Source organism: Emys orbicularis, chromosome 2, assembly GCF_028017835.1.
Source record: "Emys orbicularis isolate rEmyOrb1 chromosome 2, rEmyOrb1.hap1, whole genome shotgun sequence".
Lineage (NCBI taxonomy): Eukaryota > Metazoa > Chordata > Testudines > Emydidae > Emys > Emys orbicularis.
This window is the reverse complement of record NC_088684.1, coordinates 142,768,574-142,783,483: the sequence shown is the minus strand read 5'-3', so window position 1 is coordinate 142,783,483 and position 14,910 is coordinate 142,768,574. Positions and strand designations below refer to the sequence as shown.

At 42.6% G+C, this 14,910-nt stretch overlaps 1 protein-coding gene across 1 annotated transcript in view; it reads right to left on the bottom strand.

Annotated features, from left to right (window-relative positions):
* Positions 1-14,910, bottom strand: part of LOC135874779 (tetraspanin-15-like) — a 198,079-nt gene that overhangs the window by 106,043 nt on the left and 77,126 nt on the right. Inside the window, exon 3 of the mRNA XM_065399708.1 lies at positions 5,916-5,990. Coding sequence (XP_065255780.1) covers positions 5,916-5,990 — 75 coding nt within the window. The remainder of the gene's footprint in view (positions 1-5,915; positions 5,991-14,910) is intronic.

Here is a 14,910-nt window from a genome sequence, read left to right as displayed (position 1 = left end):
CCACAGCCTGTACACCTCCTCTCCCCAGTGCCCTCCCTCCCCCCTTTCACAGTCAAACTGCAGATGTTAGCCTGAAGTGTGGATCTTGAACCTGGCACAAGTGTACGTGTGGAGTTGGCTCAGGCTAAATAAAGAACATTTCAATGGAGCGAGGGAGCTACAAATGGGAAAGAAGCCCTCTACAAACATTAACACCGTTTACCAACCTTTATCCAGTTACTTTTTGGTAATTTAATTATGCACAAAACTACATTAAGGGAGAGACAGAGGTAGCCCATCAAAGACTCATCCTGCAATTCCTAGAGCACATATCAAGAATACTTTGACATATCAGATACTTCAAATTAAGCAGTAGTTTAATATAAAAAGCATTTTACAGATGCTTGGAAAGCTTATTAGCTTGCTCAAAGCAAAGCCTCTAATTCTAAACAGCAGGCCCTATTCCCAGAGTATGTTTGCGGTTTGAGTTCTGACAAGATACCACCAGCCACAAACACTCAGAAATATTAATGAAGGGAGGGGGCTTTGGGAGGGGGGTTGTTTTGCATAATTAATTCTGACATGAAAATCAAATGTTGGGCGAGCTGGGGAATAGGGAAGAAGAATGCTAGAGGAATTTGAAAAAGAAGGTGTGAGAGGAGACACACGCAGGGACCCCACAGGAGAAGACGCAGCCTGCTGAGATGGTAAAATTAGCTGAATATTCTGAAAATGGCTTTTAAGAAATCGCTCATGCAGAAGTTTATTAAAATGTTAATTCTGATTTTTCCGCATCTAAAGATAGACTGCTGGGCATTTTTTTAAATGCCCATCATTAGCTTGAAGACAAACAAGATGAAGCCGGAGGTTTGCCATAGCTGAAAGCTCTGCCACGATTCAATATTTTTTGAGGTTTTTCAATTTAAAATATATATATATTTTGGGCTTAAAATTTCATTTGATTTTTTCCAGTGAAAAAGCAATTTTTTTTGCCAATTCTTTTATCAAGAATTTTAATTGCAAAATCAATTTTTGCCAGAATTTTTTAAAAATAAATTGTTTGCTGAAAAATCAATGTTTTTGCCAAAAGTTTTTTTTTTTTTTTTTAGGTTAAATGAAAAATTTATTCTTTTGGCCAAAACTAGTTTAATAGATTTTTTGATGAAAAATCAATGTTTTTCCATTTTTAAAAGACACTCTCAAGTGAAAAATTAATGTTTTTGGCCAAAATAATGTTGTTAGTTTTTTTTTTTAAATGAAAAATTGATTTGTATTGCCAAAATTGTTTTTTAGGTTTTTCAATTAAAAAAATCAGATTTTTTGGCTTAATATTGAGCAGCTTTCATTGTGCGTGTTTTGTGTGTCCAGTACTTCCCTGGATGACTTCATGGGATGATCAACACTGTTTATAGAACAGACACAAGTGCACACGTTGCATCTCTTTGCTGGCAGCATAAAGATGCAAGTCTTTGCCACTTGTGTTCATCCGGAAGAAGGCAAAGTACATCCTGAGAATGCCTGTAAAGCTGCCAGGTGTTGGGACACTAGTCTTTGTAACGTATGTTGTGTACACGACCCTGTCACGTTTAAGAATTTATCCTCGCCACCCCCCTCTGAGGTAGGGAAGGATTTATCCCTATTTTTCCGATAAAGATACTGCGGAACAGAGAGACTTGCTCAAGGTCACACAGGGAAGAAATCGCTCCTGCTTCCTAAGGCCTAGGCTCTGATGGCCATTCAATGTCAGAATGAGGCCCATGGTAGTAATGCTCTTCTCCCCGGCTATCCAGAAACTTTTAAGAGTGCTCTAAGAACTTACTGCACCTATAAATTAGGTAACTGTTTGTTTAGTGTGATGAAGCAATTTAAAGCAAGACACATTCTCATAATGAGGCTGTCTGTGACCATTTCTATGTTTAGCTGTTTCCAGAAGCTACGTGCACCAGAATATTTTATATTGTAGGCACCACGGAGACATACTATTCCCCAATTGAAAGAACCTTATACCCTAGATCAGTGGAACCATCCATTTACTGCATCCTGAATTAAATCTAGACTTTAAGACAGTGGCTAAATGGCCGAGAGCTAAATAATTCTAGCTGCATAAACTCTCTACTTCAATTGGCACAAGGCAGCAAAAGCAGGTATTTAATTTAAATCATCTGCAACTCCATGAGCACATTTACATATCAATTGGCATAATTAAATGCCTAGTAGTTTATTCCAAATGCAGATTCACATTTGCTTTGTGCAGTGTGACAATTATAGGTCAAGAAGATTCATCGCTTGTTAAATCTCTGTTCTCTCTCACCAATTGTTTGATTTTTAATTAAATATTTATATCGCCCATTAAATTAAATTAAGGGATGATTTAGATGTTAATGGTTTTACTCAAGCCACAAGTTTAACGGAAGGGTTGCAATTCCATTAAAAAAAATGTTTGCAGCTTTTCTCCCTCCTGCTGATCATCCTCTTCCTCTGGCGGTTGGGCATGTGTTATTAATAAGAGAAGAGGAAAAGTTGGGGAAATCTCAATGGGACAGTTGCCAGAGCTCAGTCTCAGGCCGAGGCAGTTGAGAAGGAACTGAGGGTGGTTCTATACAACAATGGCACAGGGCACAAGGCTGACCAGCATGCATGCGCAGGCCAAATGGACACTGGTATGAGCAATCTCCGATTGAAGACGCAGGGGGCACTAGCACACCTAGAGTGGAGCACCTGTAGGAATGCTAGTGAAGAAGAAATCAGAGTTAAGAAGAAGGGCCTGACCCCTCGTGCTGTCATTTACGGTTGTGCACCACAATGAGAGCTCTCTGCTCCGTCATGCAACTGGAAGCATTTTACACCCATTGTCCCCAGGTATACAGGACAACATAAGTTGCAAGTCAATGAAGAATCAGGCCCCACAGCTCTAACTCAGGTGACTCAGCCTGCTTGTTTGGAATATGATGGCCTAATGCAGAGATAATCCGTCCCCGATACCAACCCAGAAGGAGGAACTGGAAGCCTATCACACAACAAATGGCATCTGCAACTCCTGCAATGCAACAATAAGTCGTGTGAACTTCTGTTTCACTACAGGGGCTCATGCAAACCTTTCCTTTGGCTATGACTCACGTAGGATTGAACCTCCTGAGTACTGATTTGTGTTTAGGGTTTGAGGTCACTGAGGAGATAATACACTCTTTAAAATCCCCCTCCCCCCCAGCTATTATAGTGCTAAAGGATCCATGAAATCATTTATACAAACAGAACAGATTTTTATAAAGCCCCTAAGTATGCATTTTAGAAATGGTTCAGCCATACTGGGTATTGTGTGAGCCAGCAGAGATTATGATTCTGTATTTAAGGCATTTAACTGATTGTGATGTCAAGTTAATACTGGAAGTAGCAGGGTTTCTTCAGCTTAATTCAGAGAGTGGCAGAAAAGAACACCTATTGTAAGCATTTTTAATCTGTCCATTACAGTGATGTACAGGCATCATATGCAAAAGTTTCAAGCACCATTTAACATAATTGAGGCAAAAAGCTCAGCAAGTTCCAAAGAGGATTTATGAGGGGGGGGGGGGGGAAATCAATCCTTTGCTGGAAAGACTGCAAAAGCGCTTAACTGATGCACAGGGCTTTGAGTGGGGCCTTGTACATAGGGGTGAATTTCACCCTCCAGTATATAACTAAACTAGGGTAAAAGTGACAAGGACCATCAATCCTAATGCTTCAGGGCAAACCTTGATCCTTAACTAAGATCAGGAAGATATCTCTTCCCCATTATAACACAGAGCTGCATATTTAACTAGAACAATGAGGAGTCTGGTGGCACCTTAAAGACTAACAGATTTATTTGAGCATAATCTTTTGTCGGTAAAAAAACCACTTCTTCAGATGCTTATGCCCAAATAAATCTGTTAGTCTTTAAGGTGCCACCGGACTCCTCGTTGTTTTTGTGGATACAGACTAACATGGCTACCCCTCTGATATTTAACTAGGTGCAGCATATGAGTTTCACAGATCCACTGCAACACTTGGTATTGACCACTGGGTGAGAGGAGACACTGGATTTGATGCAGCAATTGTCTGCCCCGTCTCACAATTCTTCTGGCCCTATCAAATCAGTCAGTAAAGAAAAATTTATCAATGGCCTTTATTGTCTTTGACATTGCAAAAAAGGAAGTCAGGAGTTAATTTAACTAAAGCTTGGAGAAGATTCCCTATGACCTTCAGCAATTTCAAGCCCCTGAATCAACCCTCCTGCTATTTTAAAAGCAGCTTCCTGGAGTGACATGCTCACTCAATATTCATGCCCACTTCCTGCTCTTGCTGGCCCCTTTATTGTTTTGACAGATGTAACTAAATTTCCATACAAAACAGTGGCAAAAGTCGGAGAGCTCAGTGGTCGGCGCAAGAGGAAGACTGGAAACTATGTTTTCCCAATGCTTATTTAATACTCCCGTTAAGCATGGGTAATTAGGATCTGATGTGAAATGTATTAACATAAATCCCATTATTGAAACCAACTAGCTACAAAAGAAAAAACAGTACAGCCTCTAAAGCAACAAGTTAAAACATTTTTGCATATTTTACATTTCTAGGACCATTTCCCATCCCACAGTACTTCTCTGTCTATACTGTAGTAATAAAACAAAAACACCACTATAGCAGGACAGTACTGCAGGGTGTCGTGCATGAGCTGGCAAAGCAGTGCTGCACAAAACCCACTATCCTTATAGAAAGTTCCCTTGGGTTTTTAGCTGGAGTTTTACAAAGCTGACTAGGGATATGGATGCTCAGTTCCCATTAAAATTAATGAGAATTGGGCATCCAAACCACTTAAGTGTCCTTGAAAATCTCACCATTAAAGTTCAGGACATTGTTTCCCAAGGGAATAGGTAGTCTGGAATACCAATTGGGATTTTCCAAAGGAACTGAAATGCATTAAGTACCCAACTCCCACTAACTTCTACTTTCAATTAATTTAATACCCTTAGACCAGTGGTTCCCAAACTTGTTCCGCTGCTTGTACAGGGAAAGCCCCTGGCGGGCCGGGCCGGTTTGTTTACCTGCCACGTCCGCAGGTTCGGCCGATCATGGCTCCCAGTGGCCACGGTTTGCTGCTCCAGGCCAATGGCAGCTGCTGGAAGTGGCGGCCGTCCCGCGCCGCTTCCAGCAGCTGCCATTGGCCTGGAGCAGCGAACCGTGGCCACAGGGAGCCGCCATCGGCCGAACCTGCGGATGCGGCAGGTAAACAAACCGGCCTGGCCCGCCAGGGGCTTTCCCTGCACAAGTGGCGGAACAAGTTTGGGAACCACTGCCTTAGACCCTTCACAGGCATTTGAAACTTGATGCAGTGGGATACTGGATAGCCAGTGGAAGGATCCCCCTTTAAAATTTTTCCCATGCAGAACTTTAATCCCCAAGTTTAGTCAGAGAATCTTGGTTGTATCTCTCATCCAAAAGACATAAAAGTCTTTCCCATCCTTTGCTTACAATATTTACCCAACCCTTCTAACAATCTGGTCATATAACGGGAGAGGGAAATTTCTTTAAAGGTATCAGTTGAAACCTGGTGTTCAGCTCTGGAGCCAACATCGAGTGTATCTCTAACCTAATTTGTGGGCAAGAGGAAAGTTAAAGAGCATTGTATCTTTATTAATAATTCTGACAATTTCTCCTAATTCAGAGTGTACGAGAGACTATATAACTGCAAAACTAATATACAATATAGGAATAAATGGTCAATGAGAAATATTTAGCTTTCAGCCATGCACAAAAGAAGAGGGGAGAGTCTCTTAAATAGCATAACACTGAAAACAGTGACTTGGGAGAAAACAAATCCGCCTTTGTTCATGTCAATGGTTAACTGAACAGGCAGTTCCGCATTCTTCTTCAGACAGGAGAAATGTGATTTGCACACTCCAAGAAAAGTTCAAAAAGCTCACCTTGTTTTCGAAGATTATTTCAATGAATATCAACAGCACCTCAGTGATGAAGATCACCAGAAGAACCCAGAAAAACTGCATAGAAAAGAGAAAGTAGGCCATTACTATCGTTCTAGCCAAAGATGTATTCACTCTGACTCATTATAATTGTCATAAGACATGAACAAAAGGTGTTATTACTTGCCTCAAATTCTTGTTTGAAGAAATATTAGGGGGTTATAACAGTAATATATATGCAGATATTTATCATGAAGGGCTATAAAGTGCATCACATACAAGGTATATATTAAGGATCGCCTCACACCACTGAAATGCAGGAGCTGCAAAGAGACTTTGGGTAAGTCTACACTACAAAATTAAGCTGACTTAAGTTACGTTGATGTACAGCTACTGCAGTAATTGAATTGCTTTTGCATGTCCACACTACGCTTCTTGTGTCAGCAGTGCATGTCCTCACCAGGAACACTTGCGCCAATTTAACTGCCAGTGTGGGGCATTGTGGGATGGCATCTGAAAGGCAGTGTAGAGGGGCGGACTCACCCCTGCGGCACCTCCTGCTGGTCTCTTCTGGGAATTAGCTCTTCCAGCGTCCTGGAGCGCCCCCTGCAGGCTGGTGATCCGCCTGTCCTCTGGCCCCCGTGTCCCTCCCGGACCCCGGTGCCCTTGTCTCTGGGGTGCTGCCCCCTGGCAGTACACCCCTCAGTACTAGGGTCTCCCCTCCCTGGGGAACCCGCACCCACTATCCCTACCTCGCCTCAGAATAAGGCCACTGCCAGTCACCAACTAGCCCCCGCTCCCTGGGGCAGACTGCAGTATAGGCCACTCATCACAGGCAAGGTTGGGTTTAGACCTGCTGCCTTGGCCTACCCCTGGGCTGCCCTCTGCAACCCCCAGTACCCCTTGGCCTAATACTAGGCCGCAGCCTGGGGCTATCCAGGCTGGAGCTCCCCAGCTCCTCAGCCTTTCCCCAGCCCTGTTCCACTCAGGTACATCTTATTAACCATAACTCCACGGCGGCAGCAGTGCTTATCATTCATCTGTTTATAATATCCTCATTATGCCTCCGCTTTTACTGCTTATCTTTCACATATGTCTGAGTCAATGTTATTGCTCCTCATCATAATAGATTTAATGTAATGAAACACTCACGAGAGTGATTTACTCCTTGCTTCTCCTCACAGGATACCAACGATTTAATCATCAGTTTGCTTCATTGTCACTGCAGGTGATCAGGGCCTCCTAGGATGCGGTTTCTCATTGCGTGAGTGGGTATGTTTAAATACATCATGCCTCAACATTCCATCCCCCACACAAATTCCTTTGGTTTCCATCAGGAAGGCCCAATCCCACACTAGCTCAATGGAAATGTTGCCACCGATTTCGATGCGAGTGGGAGCAGGCCCTAACTTCATTGCTGTCTGCATTGAACTATCTAGTTTCCAATGACCAATGAGCCCAGATGTTGCAAGGATTTATGCTCATATGTCCTAATTCTGTGTTTCTCAACCTTTTCGGGTTGGCAACCATGTATGCAAAGACAAAAATGTTCACGATTCCCCATTTATATTTACTGTAAGACTAAAACAATGCAACAATGATAAGTCTATGCAATGTCATGGTATGTGTTTTGAGAGGCTGACAGAGAATATCTGACTTTGAGGTGAGGGTGTTTGGGGAGTGGATGATTACAATCTAAAGCAAAGAAAATCTAAAATTGTAAAGACTTGCAACCCCACTGATTGCCTTTCATGACCCCACTGGGGGGTCACAACCCACTTGTTGAGAAACAATATTGCCCTAATTGACAGCTGCTTTCTGAGAGAGAAAATGCTCGGTGCCACCTCAGAGCCCTGGCCCTCCCCATCCAGTGTCCCATCTCCAGCCATCTCTGATGCTTCAGAGGAAGGAGACGAAAAAAAAACCCCAAGAACCGCCGAGTCCTGCCCCCATACAATACCACTCATAAATTAGTCCAGCTCTCTCTCATGCTACTATGCACCCAGATATACTCAATGGTAGTAGGAATACCTGATGCTCCAAGTGCTTTTCATTCACAGATCTCAAAGCATTTTACTCCCAACTTTGTAGCTCAGGTCCATGCTTATCAAAAAAACCACCCACTGATCAACTCTGACTCCCTATAAGAATGGAAGGATGTCCTCTGCACATTTTACAGTGTAAAAACATATCCACATGCTCTCTCTCTTACTAGGCTCTGATATAATCCACTGGAAATGAAAGAGTTACCATAGTAACTAACTACCCCATCAGATGTTGTCTTTAAAATACAGCACAACTTTATAAAGGCAATTTACTTACCCAGTTATTAAATTTGTTCCTTGTGTCGCTAAAATGTGCATTTACACAGCACCTTCCAAGGCAAGTATCCAAGGGAGTTGTACGGAAAGAAATCATTTACCAAACTCAATGAGTCCAGTCAAAAGGCTTAAGGAAGTGGTGACAACTTAATAGCATGGTTACAATGAAATAACATGCAGGTTCACAGTAACTCCACTGGAAACAGGAGTGATTATTTGTTAAACTGATAGCTATCAGGAGCAAAGCTTCGATTAACAATTAACTGTTAGGGTTTGTTGACATGGGGACATCCAGGAAAGTTAATCCAAACTAATTAAAAGCGTGAATTTGAAGTGGGTTAGCTGCATTCAGCTCCCTCATTCAGAATTAACCTGATTTTGTCCACGTTGGAAGTGAATTAAGACAAACCAGACTAAAGTCACTTTAATTCTAAATGAGGGTGTTTACATAGGGGCTGAATTCAGTTTAACCAATACACTTCAAATTCATACCTTTAATTAATTTGGATTAACCTTCCTAGATGTCCCCATGTCAACAAGCCCCCATAGGCCATGTCTACAGCACAATAAAACACCTGCAGCTGGCCCATGTCAGTTGATCTGGGCTCACATGGCTTGGGTTGCGGGGCTATAAAATTGTAGTATAGACATTTGGGCTTGGGCCAGAGCCGGTGATGGGAGAGGGTCCCAGATCCCAGGCTCCACCCCGAGCCCAGAAGTCTACACAGCAATTGTACAGCCCTGCAGCCTGAGCCAGCTGACAGAGGCCAGCTGTGGGTGTTTTATTGCAGTGCATACATACCCAGAGACAGCACTGTAGAAATATCACCACATGCATTACAATCTAGATCAGGATAGAGTGGGTTTAATGTAATCAGACAAGGAATTCCATAACAATTAACCAAGGGTAACACCTGCTATATTAATTTGGGGATGGTGGATAGAACAGTAAACTGGGGCAAATATGTACAAGAAGGAATGATATATAGAGAGGAGCCCAGCAAAGAAACCCAAGGCAGATGGGCATACAGGTTATAATACTTGAGGAAAGAAAGATCTTCTCATGAGCAGGACACCAGAATTGCAGTTCTGTTCTCACATCTGCCTAAGATTCACTGTGTGACCATGGGCAAGTGTCTGTCCCTCTATGCCTCAGTTTCCCCATCTGCAAAATGGAGATAATGCTCATCCACCTTTGCAAAGGGCTTTAAGATCTATAGAGGGAAAGGTCTATTATTATGGGGAAATAATTGCTTCATGAACATGTGTCATTGACTTTCAAATTATCAGAACAAAATATTTCTGCATTAGTTTGCAACTGAAGAAAAATAGTGAACATCTTTCATCGACAAAAATAAATATTTGAAACAGGGCTCTTAGAAATCCTTATTTAGCTTTAATCCATCTACAATGCAAGAAAACTGGATGCAACCTACCAGTATCCAGAGGAAATGAATGCAGATTTTTATTGACCCTATCTTGGATTAAATCACTGGGTTTGGCACTCATTTCAAGTGAAAGTAATTGTAGAAGGGCTAAAACTGTCATACCCATAGTCTCCTTGTGATCACAGTCAAACATGATGAGCTCTTGAAAGAATTATAAAAAGGCCACCAGACCAAACTCATTTAGCCCTAAAATGAACTCTTCTCTCTGCTAGGGGAAGCACAGGAATTGTTGACAATGGGGTTATGTGGAAAACTGAAATGAGACCTCTTAAAAAGCAGTGAGTCTGCAAAAAAAGGCCACTTAACTCTGTAAATTGCAAAGCTTCAATTTGTCAAAGAGAAACCCCAAGTAGCTAATTAGATGTGTAATTTTTCTTTGCATTCCAACGAGTTTGTCCTTCATAGAGCAAACATTGAATTCCTTATCAGTTCTTGGCTTTACTTTAATCCTCTCTATTCATTTCCGTTTATTAATACACCTGTATCTCTGAGTTTCCACTGGATACTTTTTCTAAAATTGTGATAATCATTACGTTTCTATTAGAGAATTCAGCCTCCTCTGTGTTAATTAAGAACACACTTGATCTGATAAAATATAGAAGGCCTTGCTGGTTTATTAACATATTTGTATGCTATTGGCATAAATCCAGGGGTTGTGAGCAGTTCTTGTTTATTCTGTTACATTGTAGTGTGCCCTAATGTTTGGCTTCTAAATGCTTCCTTTGATCCAATGGGTCAAATTCACACCTACCTACTTCAACTGATTGCACAGACACACACGTAGCAGTCACTTTAACCACCATTAACTGTAGCCAAATGGAAGGTGAGAACCCAGGAACAGCCCACACAGCATGGCAGTTTAGCACAAGAAATGGAGACCGGAGGGATTTAGGAAAGCAGAGTGGGTGGTGCATGTGGCTAGTCACTGTATTCTATTCGACCTTAAAGGGTGAAGTCGGCCTCCTTGCCAGTTAGCATAGCAATGCCAGAGTTAGTTCAAAGTGGTTGCTGACTGATAGAATGAGTCATGCACACTGTGCTTCCCTTTGTGGAGCCTTTATATTTGGCCTGTCTTTCTTAGTTGTTTCCTTTGCTTTAGAATAAAAGCCATGCGCACCGAAACTATATATTTTTTTCCTCAGAGTATGTCTAGACTGTAGTCACTGGGCATAATTGCAGCTGGAGACAGCATGCCCAAAATAGCTTTAATTTAGCTAGCTCGGCTCTCAAAATAGCAAGGCTGCAGCACTGCAAACCTCAGTACAGGCTGGTTCCGAGAGTTGCTACCCTGGGTTCTAGGTAAGTTTGTAGAGCCCATGTTGCCACTGCCTCACTGCCCAGTGACCTGAGCTAGCCAGATTACAGGGAGTTTGAGAATGTCAATTTAATCTACAAAAACATCCGGTGACTGCAGTCTAGACATACCATTAGTCTATGTGGAAACATAACAATATAATTAATCAAGATGCTACGATTTCATGATGATGATAAATACTTAGATAGGGCAGAGGAGTTGAAATATGGCCAGGACACTTAGGTGAGCCCCTCCTCTTGAATAAAGAGTCAACAGCTAATGTCTATCCGAGTGATTAAATGCTGCACCTACTATTAAAAGAAATACCCTCTTGACGTTGATGCTTTTATCAGATTGTTCTGAATTTAATTTTCAATCCTAAAGTAGCACAACTATTAGTCGTTAATCACTCTGTTCATGTCTGATTTCATTAAGCCAACTAAATGATACCCCAAAAAATGGGAATGTTGAGGACTTCAACAGAATTTTAATTACTTCAGTACCACAAAATGCACGGGCAGTGTCAACAGATGATGTATGTTGTGAACCTTCTGTGACCAGTAAGGGGTTAAGTATTGCTAAAGAGAAGGAGACTAATGATGGAAAGAGCATGCACAGGGGCAGAGGTCGGGAGTCATATAACCAAAGTTCTATTCCTAGCTCTATCATAAAATTTAGGCACCACTGCAAGATGGCATATTTCTTTCTTGAGGTCACATAGATATCAATTTGACACCCTTCATCCATCGTCTCTGTGAAACGGCAGAAAATAATTTGCTCCTTAACCTTTTCCCTGCTTCCCATGCATCTTAATCATAGAAACATAGAATATCAGGGTTGGAAGGGACCTCAGGAGGTATCTAGTCCAACCCCCTGCTCAAAGCGGACCAACACCAACTAAATCATCCCAGCCAAGGCGTTGTCAAGCCTGACCTTAAAAACCTCTAAGGAAGGAGATTCCACCACCTCCCTAGGGAACCCATTCCAGTGCTTCACCACCCTCCTAGTGAAAAAGTTTTTCCTAATATCCAACCTAAACCTCCCCCACTGCAACTTGAGACCATTATGCCTTGTTCTGTCATCTGGTACCACTGAGAACAGTCTAGATCCATCCTCTTTGGAACCCCCTTTCAGGTAGTTGAAAGCAGCTATCAAATCCCCCCTCACTCTTCTCTTCTGCAGACTAAATAATCCCAGTTCCCTCAGCCTCTCCTCATAAATCATGTGCTCCAGCCCCCTAATCTTTTTTGTTGCCCTCCGCTGGACTCTTTCCAATTTTTCCACATCCTTCTTGTAGTGTGGGGCCCAAAACTGGACACAGTACTCCAGATGAGGCCTCACCATTGCCGAATAGAGGGGAATGATCACGTCCCTCGATCTGCTGGCAATGCTCTTATTTATACAGCCCACAATGCTGTTAGACTTCTTGGCAACAAGGGCACATTGTTGATGCATATCCAGCTTCTCGTCCATTGTAACCTCTAGGTCCTTTTCTGCAGAACTGCTGCCTAGCCACTCGGTCCCTAGTCTGTAGCAGTGCATGGGATTCTTCCGTCCTAAGTGCACACTGTGCTTCCCTTTGTGGAGCCTTTATATTTGGCCTGTCTTTCTTAGTTGTTTCCTTTGCTTTAGAATAAAAGCCATGCGCACCGAAACTATATATTTACAAGTTCAACAACTTGTCCTTGTTGAACCTCATAACATTTCTTTTGGCCCAATCCTCTAATTTGTCTAGGTCCCTCTGTATTCTATCCCTACCCTCCAGCATATCTACCACTCCTCCCAGTTTAGTGTCATCTGCAAACTTGCTGAGGGTGCAATCCACGCCATCCTCCAGATCATTAATGAAGATATTGAACAAAACCGGCCCCAGGACCGACCCTTGGGGCACTCCGCTTGATACCGGCTGCCAACTAGACATGGAGCCATTGATCATGTCTCTTCTTCAACAATGTTACATTCTTGCTTGTCTAAATTACTGGAAACATTACATTTTACCAGTTGGGCAGCTGCTTGCCATTGACACTAGGCCAAACCGCAACACTTGTTAGATTCTTTGTCAATATGACCCCTTTGCAAGACTTTATACATATGCGATTAGCCAAAAGGAGCCAAAGTCATCACATTAGAGTCAAGGAAGTTATATCAGGGATACAGTTAACTCAATGTGTCCAATCCCTTGACAATTGAGCAGGCACCATAAAAACAGGCAACAAAATTCCACTCAACTTTAAAGAGCAAAATAGCCAATAATGGTTTTTTGCTACCAATTTATCCTGCTCAAAACAGGCCAGATGAAGTGGGAACAAGTTCCTGATTTCTTATTGAATTAACACTTGCCTGAGCCAGTTCCTTTTAAAAAGTTCATCAATCCCAATGTGGGCAATAAATTATACTTATCGTTTTCTCAAATGCTTTGGAAAACTATTAATCATTTCAACTGCTGTGAAGCCGCTCCACGGACTGTTTTTTACTCATTTAACAAATGCCTGGCATTATTTTTAAAAAAAGTTATTAGTCTTGTCTACAGCAAAATTGAGAATCGAAGCAAGGCTCACAGGGAGAGGGGATCATAATACATGATCATGCGTCTGACGAAGTGGGTATTCACCCACGAATGCTTATGCTCCAATACTTCTGTTAGTCTATGAGGTGCCACAGGACTCTTTGTCGCTTTTTACAGATCCAGACTAACACGGCTACCCCTCTGATATATAATACATGATCAATACCCTTTTGTCCCAATCAGTGACGGACCCAAACAAGAACAACTTCACCTTTGATTGGGGCTTGGATGAATTAACAACACCTGGATCCAAACCATATCTGGTCGCAATGCAGCACCTGTCCTATTATATCCAGTGCACAAGGCAAAAATCCCTAAATTGGGCTGCGCTGATATTCGCCTACAAGATCAGAGGGTTCTCTCCATCTGGGTTAAGACAGGGTCACAAGGGCAGCAGGGGGCTGTAAGCCAAACACATCCCCCATATTGAGTCTGACTTGATCCCTGTTGTACACACACACACACACACACACACACACACACAGAGGTAAGGGGGTTTCCTTCCAATAGCAAGCGTGGGGCGGGGTGCTCTTGGTACTTGGACCCAAGTGCTCCCTTTGAACACCAAAGAAGCTGGAAAAAATACATCCCACACTAGAACTTCCAGGATTCTGCTGACCCAGAATTGCCAGGTATTTACAGCCAGGACAGGAAGCCTCCGAAGTCTTTCAAGAACGTGCCTCAAGATTTCCAGCCCAATTCCAGGCTCTTCCTGAGCCTGAATATCTACACTTATGGGTAATTATCTGAAACCAAACCTCAAACACTTTGAAGTTCACTCATCACTAGGCAGCTTCCCCTGAGGAATCAATCCATCACTATCAGCCTGACTTTCAAAGGTACTGAACACCAGCAGTTCCCATTGACTTCACTAGGTTCTCAGCATCTTTGAAAGTCAGACCATCTGTAGTTGCTACTTAACATGGTCACTGGTTGGTAGAGATTGGCATATGGATGGGAGGCTAGCTGGTTCCTCTAGAAAAAAAACAACCCTCTCCCCACCTCCAAAGTGGACAAAAGGTGAGGACAGGTGGATTGGTGATCCATACAATGGACCAGCACAGGTCTGATGCACCACTGGGGAGAATTTCACCCCAATAGGGTAAGAAAATATTGGGTTGATGTACCAAAAGCCTGAGCAATGTGGTTCTGCCCTCCATTTTATAAGAACGTCCATACTGGTTCAGACCAAAGGTCCATCTAGCCCAGTATCCTGTCTTCCGACAGTGGCCAATGCCAGATGCTTCAGAGGAAATGAACAGGACAGGCAATCATTTAGTGATCCATCCCCTGTCGTGCACTCCCAGCTTCTGGCAGTCAAAGGTTTAGGACATGCTGGAGAATGGGGTTGCATCCCTGACCATCTTGA